The sequence below is a fragment of the Limulus polyphemus genome, unplaced genomic scaffold, assembly GCF_000517525.1.
Source record: "Limulus polyphemus unplaced genomic scaffold, Limulus_polyphemus-2.1.2 Scaffold344, whole genome shotgun sequence".
Taxonomy (NCBI): Eukaryota; Metazoa; Arthropoda; class Merostomata; order Xiphosura; family Limulidae; genus Limulus; species Limulus polyphemus.
The window spans coordinates 81,568-92,082 of NW_013665954.1; the positions used below are offsets into that span (position 1 = coordinate 81,568).

The 10,515-nt window shown below is 33.8% G+C and overlaps 1 protein-coding gene across 1 annotated transcript in view; it reads right to left on the reverse strand.

Moving 5' to 3' along the window:
* Positions 1-2,787: 2,787 nt before the first annotated feature.
* The window catches only part of LOC106457543 (corticotropin-releasing factor receptor 1-like), a 38,357-nt gene continuing 30,629 nt past the window's right edge, over positions 2,788-10,515 (reverse strand). The window contains exons 8-12 of the mRNA XM_022383528.1: positions 9,384-9,514; positions 8,646-8,731; positions 7,960-8,089; positions 3,271-3,312; positions 2,788-3,066 (exon numbers count right to left, since the gene is read on the reverse strand). Of these exons, the coding sequence (XP_022239236.1) occupies positions 2,788-3,066; positions 3,271-3,312; positions 7,960-8,089; positions 8,646-8,731; positions 9,384-9,514 (668 nt within the window). The remainder of the gene's footprint in view (positions 3,067-3,270; positions 3,313-7,959; positions 8,090-8,645; positions 8,732-9,383; positions 9,515-10,515) is intronic.

The window sequence follows — 10,515 nt, forward strand, 5'->3', positions numbered from 1 at the left end:
ACAATTAAACTTATGTTAAAGTTTTCTTCATTACCCATTCAAGCCGTCTCCAGCCATTATTAGTCTCAAAGTGGGTTCCTCGTCATCGAATTTAAAATAATAATTTTATCTAAGTAATAGATCAAATTAATATTATTTTCGAAATCTGCGTAGCTGAATTATGGAAAATCCGTTATTGAAACCAAAATAACTTTTATGAAGTTGAAATTACTAGTTTGTTTGTTTTGAATTTCGCGCCAAGCTACACGAGGGCTATCTGCGCTAGCCGTCCCTAATTTAGCAGTGTAAGACTAGAGGGAAGGCAGCTAGTCATCACCACCCACCGCCAACTCTTGGGCTAATCTTTTACCAACGAATAGTGGGATTGAACGTCACATTATAACGCCCCCAACGGCTGAAAGGGTGAGCATGTTTGGTGGGACGGGGATTCGAACCCGCAGATTGCGAGTCGAGCGCCCTTACCACCTGGCCATGCCGGGCCTTAAATTAGTAGACCTGTGTTATCAATGTGACTAACGGACACAAACAACATAAGCCATAGTGATTAGCTGGATCCAGATCCACGTGTGAGAAAAACACAATAGCAACACCTTGCAGCCCGTTTTCTTTAGCAAACATTTATAATTGTAAAAAATTATTGTATATTAAACATTTTGATCAAACTTATACTAACGGCACACTAATAGATAGATATCCTGATATCCACGAACACTGACTGAACAACAACCTGATATGTTTCTTTTTTTTTCTTTTCATTTCGACGTTAATCCCAGCTAGCTTGGGGTCGGCGGTAATTTTGAAAGGCAAACATTTTTACACCCGTTTGGCTGAACCAGTCAGCAACCATATAGGTAACGGAGATTTAAACTTGTGACTTTTAGATTACGAGTCGAGCCGTCTAACCACCAGGCTCGAAAATCTTAAATGAAATCAATAAAAACACACATGTTTGTGCTATTTAGTAATTATTCAGTAAAGGAGTTGTAGAAGAAGAGTGAACTTATTTTATCTAAAACAGTTATATCTCAGAGCTTTGCATACCATGACAAAAAGTTGAGTTTCTATGTACAGTTAATATATATATATATATATATATATATAGATCCGTTGTTTTTCTATAGAAAACTCACCAATATTTCGCTGTTACCTTCTTTTTTTGTATTGTAAGAAGCGTCACAACTAAAGAAGCTATAGAAGAGCGGATCTAAATTGGTATAACTCTGTCACCTGTTGTTTTGTTTGTTTGTTAGATTATTTAGAGCAAGGCCACAATGGGGAATCGAACCCGGATCTTAGCGTTGTAAGTTCGTAAAATTACCGTTGTCCCATCGGGCTCATTACTAGGCTTATTTTTAGTTCTGATCTGTGTAGGTAGCTTGTTTTGATCAGAAGCTTACATTAATGTCTAGCTACAAATAGTTGGCGAAAATTACTATTTACTGCGTCTTCATAAAACTCTTATTTAAACAAAAAATTTTATGAAAATGGTTGAAGCTGCCTCTGACAAAGTGGGAGCATAGTCGTAATCAATTAAATCTTAAGAGCACTATCTTGTTTGTGCATATTAAATTCTGTTTATCTGCAAGGACAAACTCCAAATAAACGAAGAAAACTGGTGCATGAGATTTTCTTAAAGCTTACATTGGTACTTACGTAGGCATAAAAGCAGAGTAGTGACAGTCATAGTGAGCAACTCACAACCTGTTAGGTTTGTTTTTGTTTTATTTTGTATTACTTGACGAGTTTACTCGCTTAACATGAAACGACAATAAATAGAAAAATGAAATTTCAAGTTCTTAACACGTTAAAAATACGATGCTAGAATGCAAGTTTAGCTACTGCCAGTTTTTATGTGTTCTCTAGTGACATAACTACTTCGAGCAGAAGCTAGGATGACTTAATGGTTAATCTGCTGGGCTGCTGAACACGCTTCGAATTTTTAACTGTGAAGACGTTATAACAGCCACAGTCCATCCCGTTTCACGGTTAAAAGCAGCCGTGAGTATGGCTAACTTGTTAATCTTCCTCTATTCAGGGGGTTCAAAATTAAGGATGACTATATTTCACCCTTTGGAGTCCCTGCTGTTCAAGTACTTTATGCTGGTACTACGTTTCTAAAACGTACAGAAACGGAAGTGAAGCATTCATAGAATAGTTTGTTTGTTTGTTTTGAATTTCGCGCAAAGCTACAAGAGGGCTATCTGCGCCAGCCGCCCCTAATTTAGTAGTGTAAGACTAGAGGGAGGGCAGCTAGTCATCATCACCCACCGCCAATCTTGGGCTACTCTTTTACCAACAAATAGTGGGATTGACTGTAACATTATAACGCCCCCACGGCTGAAAGGGTGAGCATGTTTGGTAAAACGGGGATTCGAACCCGCGACCCTCCGATTGCGAGTCGAGCTCCCTAACCAGTTGGCCATGTCGGGCCCATAGAATAGTCAAACATTTAACTGATTTTCTAGGTTTTTGGAACACACGTATTATCTATGTTCATGCCAAATGATGTAATTATTAGTTTTTAAGACTATTTGGAATCAAGCTATTCCTATAAAAGTTATCTATCGTCGTGAAGCATAAACAATGTCACCGTAGCAAAGAAAAGCAAACAATATATTATAGAAACTACTTTTTTCATTTTCGTGTTAATACTTTTGCGAGTACGAGCAACCGAACATAAAGATCGCCCTTTTCTTAAAATAAAATGAGTCATTTGGCGACTTCTGTACCTTACAAGATATAATAAACCAAATACTTTATCGTAAGTTTACTTTTGAAAATATCTGCTCATAATATCGGATTTTGGAAAGATCGGTAATGATTTGATTGTTCTCCATTATCTTTCTTGGCAATGCAAGCTTCCGTTTCCTGACAGCTACGGAGAGGTAAAATATTTTTGCTGAAAGGCGATATCTTCAGACGTGAACTTTCAGGTTCAGATTCGTAGTTCGAAAGCGCCAGAAATGTGCCCTGTGCACCGGAAACGGCACTGCCTGTTGAAGAGTATCGTTTTGTGGATCTCTGCAGACGAAAACGTAAATAAGCGTTTCGTAACGCTGTCTGTACCTGAAGATAGAGTGAGTAATGCTTTAAGAAATGCAAGAATGTGCATCTAATATATATATATATATATATATGTGTGTATATGCTCAATAAAAAGTCTACAATACTAAAAATCTAAGAAAATTATGTAAAAATATTGTTCCAAAAATTGAAATGTGTATTTTAAGTGATATGAAAACAACTGACATTAAAACTTGAAAATCTTACCTCAGAATTGGTAAAGCAGTACAGTACGGCCAAAAACAAACCCTAAAAGAAACAGAAAGAAACTTATTACAAATCACATTTTAACAAGAATATATGACACAGAAAGCTGTAGAATATTCTGGAATTTTTTGATAATTTAGATGCACGTTTCTAAAAATATTGATAATAGATATTTCTGAGAAATGAAAGAAGATTTCACAATGGCCTTGTGACAGGCCTTATTACCAACCCTTTTTATAATAAATTGTATCACTGTGTAATAAAAATATTAGAGTTATTTATAAATGTGAAGTTTGACATATTGATTATGTTGTATACTATTTTTATACTTGACAATTCAGGAACTTTGTTAACAACAGCAATGGGTTTGTTATAGTATGGAACATACAAAAAAAGAATGTAAATTAACCCATAGTATTTGATAATAATAATAACAGGAATTTCTGCGTACACATATAAACAGTAATCGAATTTATGGATAAATTCAGGTTTACTGTTACTTCTTTACCTTTAGGTCTAGCTGAAAGGAATAAGCAAATGCGAACCAGAATTTAGTACCGTTTTAATTAAGCTTAAGAATTTTGTTTGGCCAAAGTTACACAATGGACTATCTGAGCTATTTCCAATCTAGGAATCAAACCTAAATTTTAGCGTTATAAACTCTCAAGTTTACCGCTGAGCCACTAGAAGATAACCTGAACTGAAGTAGAGAACCGGTTAGAGCCGCTAACAGTTTTCTTACTTAAAAAAATAAACAGAAAAAAGCAGATAGTTAGCCCCGAAAAAAAGAATGATAAAAATACACCAGTATTTAACTTTAAGTGGGCTAATAGATGTAAGTTCAAACAGTAACTTGAAGGTGGCTCGCAAAATATAGATAGTCTAACTGAAGAGAACTTCAGTAGTATAAGCTCAAGAGGTTTACCAGGCTAATTTTAGGATGGCGAGCAGAAATCCTTTAATCAGCATTTTTTTTTCCTTTTATACCATTTAACTTCCAGGTGGATCAGTGGTAAATCCTAGAGCTTATAACGCAGTGGACCAAACAGAGATAGCCTATTGCAGTGGCGTAGAAATCGTGGGGGGGGGGAGCCCGGGAGCCCCCACTTTTCAGTCTATCCCAGATAAAATGCATCAAAATTATGAAAATTACTCTCATGTAAAGCATAAACCAATAACTTAATCAGAACACAACAAATTCCAGGGTCTTAAGGCGAGCCCTGGCCGTAATGGGTGCGCCTTTATCATGTAAACCTTTGACCACCTTTTAATTTTGTCTCGTACACCTCTGTGTTGTGCGATTTTGTGCTTTACAACAAACAAATAAAATAATATATAATTTCTTCCTTGAAATCGATTTAATCGCGATGTGTTAATATGTGATATATATTTCTAAGTATAGAAGTTCCATTGTATAGGAAAATTAACATAACATCGTCTCCCCATATATTGTATTATTTGATTTAGTGCATAAGGTATAATAATGATGAGGATCAATATATATGATTTGATCTAATGTGCAAGTCCAAAACAGCCAAGTACAAAAGTATCTACAAAAAACATGTAGTTATATAGATAGGTATGAGAACAGACGAAGGTTTATTGAGCAATATAAATGGATATACAAAGAGATATGCATTTTAGTACTGGGGCATACAGAGGGTTTATGGGGTGCTTAGAAATTAACCGAAGGAGAGAGCTGGGTAGTACTTACTGAATACGAAGAGGACTGCTCCACAGTAGCTCAGCGGTGCAATGTGGGCTTCTAAAGCGAACAATCGGGTTTCGATACCCGCTGTGGGCAAAGCACAGATAGCCCTTTCTATAGCTTTATGCTTAACAATAAACAAACTGAAGAGGAAAAAATTGTGTTATTTTAAAAAGTGGCGTTGAGAGATGGAGCCCTATCTCTGATCCAAAATATGTGTTAGCCTTCTTTTCATTTAATATGTTGCTATTATATTTATATGTTTATATATAAACGAGCTTAAATTCCACGCATGCTAACCAATACACGTGCTCGACGCCCTGATAAAAGTGTAGGAAATATATTTAATAGCAGAAATACGTATCGAAGACAGGCATGGCATGGATTTATTAGCCTATAATATACATGGCATGGATTTATTAGCCTATAATATACATAAATGTATTTCTACTTGAAGACATGCATGGCATGGATTAATTAGCCTATAATATACATAAATGTATTTCTACTTGAAGACATGCATGGCATGGATTTATTAGCCTATAATATACATAAATGTATTTCTACTTGAAGACATGCATGGCATGGATTTATTAGCCTATAATATGCATGGCATGGATTAATTAGCCTATAATATACATAAATGTATTTCTACTTGATATACATGCATGGCATGGATTTATTAGCCTATAACATGCATGGCATGGATTTATTAGCCTATAACATGCATGGCATGGATTAATTAGCCTATAATATACATAAATGTATTTCTACTTGATATACATGAATGACAGTAATTTTCATAATTTTAATAATATTTTTATTTTGAAATACAAAACTGTTTTATGTATATACTCTGAAATATTTAATAAGATTCCAATAAACAATAATTTTGTTGAAGATCCTTATATTTGGATTTTGTACTAAAACAAATCTAGGTTGTAGTACAATATTATAATTTTTTAGAAATTCTGCAATACTGTAACAAGAAGGAAACGTAGCATTTTTATATAAGAATAAAGAGCGTTACTATTGTCTGGTTGTTTGTAATTAAGCACAATGGGCCACCTGTGCTCTGCCCACCACGGGTGTCGAAACCCAAATTCTAGTGTTGTAAGTCCGGAGACATACCGCTGTGCCACTGGGAGGCCGGCGTTACTAATAGCAAAAGCAATCCAGAGATTTGTAAAAAGAAATATATTGTTTATCAAACATGTTTATATTAAATGAGCCATCACTTGTTTCTATGTTTATATCAAAAATGTTTGTATTAAATGAACCATCAGTTGTTTCTATGTTTATATCAAAAATGTTTATATTAAATGAACCATCACTTTTTTCTCTGTTTATATCAAACATGTTTATATTAAATGAACCATCACTTGTTTCTATGTTTATATCAAACATGTTTATATTAAATGAACCATCACTTGTTTCTATGTTTATATCAAACATGTTTATATTAAATGAACCATCACTTGTTTCTCTGTTTATATCAAACATGTTTATATTAAATGAAGCATCACTTGTTTCTCTGTTTATATCAAACATGTTTATATTAAATGAACCATCACTTGATTCTATGTTTATATTAAATGAACCATCACTTGTTTCTATGTTTATGTCAAAATGACTTTGATTGAGTATTAAATATGATAGTATATTGCCGTTACTTCAACAGAATGTCTAAAAGAAATAGAGCTATTACTATAATAATTATTAAAACTGAATATCAATGTGTTTAAAAGATTAGCTAAATAAATCTTAGTCTAAGTTTTTTTTCATAAACTGTTTGTAATTAAGCACAAAGCTACACAATGGGTTATCTGTGCTCTGCCCACCACGGGTATCGAAACTTGGTTTCTAGTGTTGTAAGTCCGCAGACATACCGCTGTGCCACTGGGGGGCTTCATAAACTGATTTTCATAAAAATTCAGATACAAGTCAACAACAGTAGGTGAATAATTCACACTTATATGATTGTTTGTTGTGATTTATTAGTGGAAAGCTACACAATAAGATATTTGCACACTGTTTACTACAGGGAATTGAACCCCTGATTTTAGCGTTGTACTTCCGTAAACTTACCGCTAACGTACCAAGGAGAAGGACTCATAGGAACCCCATGAACATGCAGTAACACAACTTTTGAGTTTGTTGTTTGATTGATAATTAAGTGAAATCAAAGCGTAATCTAGATCAACAATTTCGTTACTAAACATAGTATGTATACAGAATTAATAACGCCGTATGCTTTCTTTCACAGTTAAGAAATACGTCACTGTTGGTAACTTTAGCAAGCGAAAAAGGGAAGATCAGCTTAAGCCTATTTTATTGAATATGTGCGTGTGATAATTATCAGGCAAATATATATATATATCAATTTATACTTATATAAAATCAGGAAGATTAGGATTACAGTCGTTATGTAATGTATTTGTTCATTAAGGCAGGTTAACTTAACAAATATTTCAGTTCTCAGAACATGCAGTAACACAACTTTTGAGTTTGTTGTTTGATTGATAATTAAGTGAACTCAAAGCGTAATCTAGATCAACAATTTCGTTACTAAACATAGTATGTATCTAGAATTAATAACGCCGTGTGCTTTCTTTCACAGTTAAGAAATACGTCACCGTTGATAACTTTAACAAGGGAAAAAGGGAAGATCAGCTTAAGCCTATTTTATTGAATATGTGAGTGTGATAATTATCAGGCAAATATATATATATATCAATTTAAACTTATATAGAATCAGGAAGATTAAGATTACAGTCGTTATGTAATGTGTTTGTTCATTAAGGCAGGTTGTGAAAAATGTCTGCAATGTAAAACTTAACAAATATTTCAGTTCTCAGTTTCTTATTCGAATATGAAGATAACACAGTAAATAAAGACGAATTATTGGTGTTGAAAAATGGAAAGGATAACAGATTAACATTTGCACTTAGCTGACACTATTTCTTGTAACGGTTACTTACTTGAGAAGATTGAAAAATAGCGTTTGTAATCATGTACGTTTGTTCCAGTTCGTGGCCCGGGTTGATGGCAAACAGAAGATAGGTCACGCCCAGGAGAGGAAATAGAAGGGCCGTGGCTTTAATGGCCTTTCTAAACAGTAATTAACATATTCGTTGAAAATGAGACAAAATAATACTTAAGAGTTTATTTACTTTTGTTTTGTTATCCGATATAGAGAACCTAGTGCTGAGATACTAACTTTGTCTCACGATGCATTCGTGAACTTTAGAAGATTGTATGATGGAAAGTGTACGTTGTAATTAAACTGTGTTTAAAGCCCGTCTATTATTTACGAATTTGATGTCTGTTAAAATATATGTAAATCGCTTACTATAAAGATTTTCACGATGAAAATCTAATAACAATATTGTCTTTAACTAATTCTCATTATGGAATACAAAGAAATGAGCAACGAAGAAACTCATACTGACAAAGAATGATATATAAGCATAATGAAGGTTTTTTACGGGTGGGGGGCATACATGTTTTGACAGAACATTGGCCAAAATATAACCATTTCATTATGATTATAACTTATTGTTTGAGAATTTACTTAAAGAAAACTTTCTGTTTTTAATGCTTGAAGGTAAATAATTATTTCATTAAACAAATAATATTAAAAGATCAGTAAGTTTCCTATTCTTACCTCACTTGTGCTGTTTCCACTGAGGCACTAGCTCGTAGTTTTGTGACCAGAATTCTAATGATATTCACCATAAAAAACGTGTTGACCTAAAGTATATTGTTCAGATTATAAGCAGTAATAAAGAAAAAGAAAAAAATGGGACTGGGGAAATCAGCTTGTATGCTTGTCTTTGAAATTTACGCAAAGCTATTTGAGGGCTAGCTGCGCAGTGAAAAGGTTGTAATTTTAGTTAAGTACAATTAAAATATAAAAAAAGTTAAATACATTAGATTATTCCAAGAAAAACCCACTCGTCCTTTATAACTTGACGCAACCTCTTCACAAGTACCTATTCCTTCTGTATTTGAGGATATTCAAGTAAGATCTAAGTAACACTCTAAATAACAGCTTGGTTGATTTATTATTAAATAAACAGAGAAAATGTTTACAGACTCTCTACACTTTATCTTATGTTTTTAGAATACAAATATGTAAAACTACGATTCTGAACAAACTATAGTTAAACACCACACAAAACGAACAATATCAAAGCTTGTATTACCTAACTTTGTTTTTTCAACAGAAGTATGAAAAATAATGAAAGTGTACAAATTATTGTTAAACAACACACACAGAACAAACAATACCAGACCTTGTTTCATTAGATTTAAACTTAGATTTATGCAAATGATAAATTATGATACCGAACAAATTATAGTTCAACAACACACAGAACGAACCAAATCGAGCCATACTGACCAAAAGAACAAGTAGCATAGGACCTGTTAGAACCCACACGAAATCCGAGTCTCCATAGCCTTTCCAGCACATCGAATGTAAGTCACGTGACATCAGGAGGCACCAAGTCAGTATGAAAACTAACGGTAAACCTGAAAGGATAACATGTGCAGACAGTTAACATACAAATGACGCAAACATTGTGCACCACCGTGTAATTTCTAAGCCCCACCCTTACCATGATTTTTCTAAGTTGTATTTATGCTTTACTAACTCTCTCTCTCTCTCTCTTTTTCATTCGTAACTTTATTTGATTGGGACGTCAGTAATCTTGTAAGAACACTGTGTGGTGACGTCAGTGGTGTATATGTCTAACGGCTCTAAAGACAGGGCGTAGAAAAACCTAAGTATTGTGTGATTTTTTTCAATCATACTGTAATACACTTAATTGTGAATTATATAGTTTCTACCACCTTGTGGCCAACCGGTGAAACAACACAGTATTATTTACAGAAGACAGTAACTGTCTTGGCTCTCAGCTCCTATTTATTCTTGGCTCACTGTGAACGTCAAGTGACATTTGTTACGGTTAATGTACAGTAAATATTCTACGATCAATCATTAGTGGCAGAGATAATCAATACAAACAAATTCATAACCATCCATTAAAAATGTTGTAGAAAAACACAAACAAACGTATTTTCTGTGTTAAAAGTAATTTCAAAATTCACATATTAATAGTAATAAAACATTTTGGAAATAAACATAAGGTAAGACAAAGGAACCCCACTTACCACACCACAAAAAACACCCAAAATCAATCGAAACGTATATTCTCACATTGTAATCAGAGCTGAACTAATTTAACACAAATTGTTTTGCAAATATACTGTGTTGGCCCAAGACTGGAAAAAGAAAATAATTCACAGACGACCTTCACTAAATATTGCAGCACACGACATGGTTTCACAATCTCCTCAATCATGATAAACTTTACGAGAACCATCTAGCAAAAGATGTTGACTGAATGTCGAAACATTGCATGGTATATGTATATTTTTAATTCAAAAATGAGACTGCATCTCTCCTATATACACTGAGTGGTCACAAGTAAATAGACACCTAATTTTTCGTCATTTAACTGATTTATGCT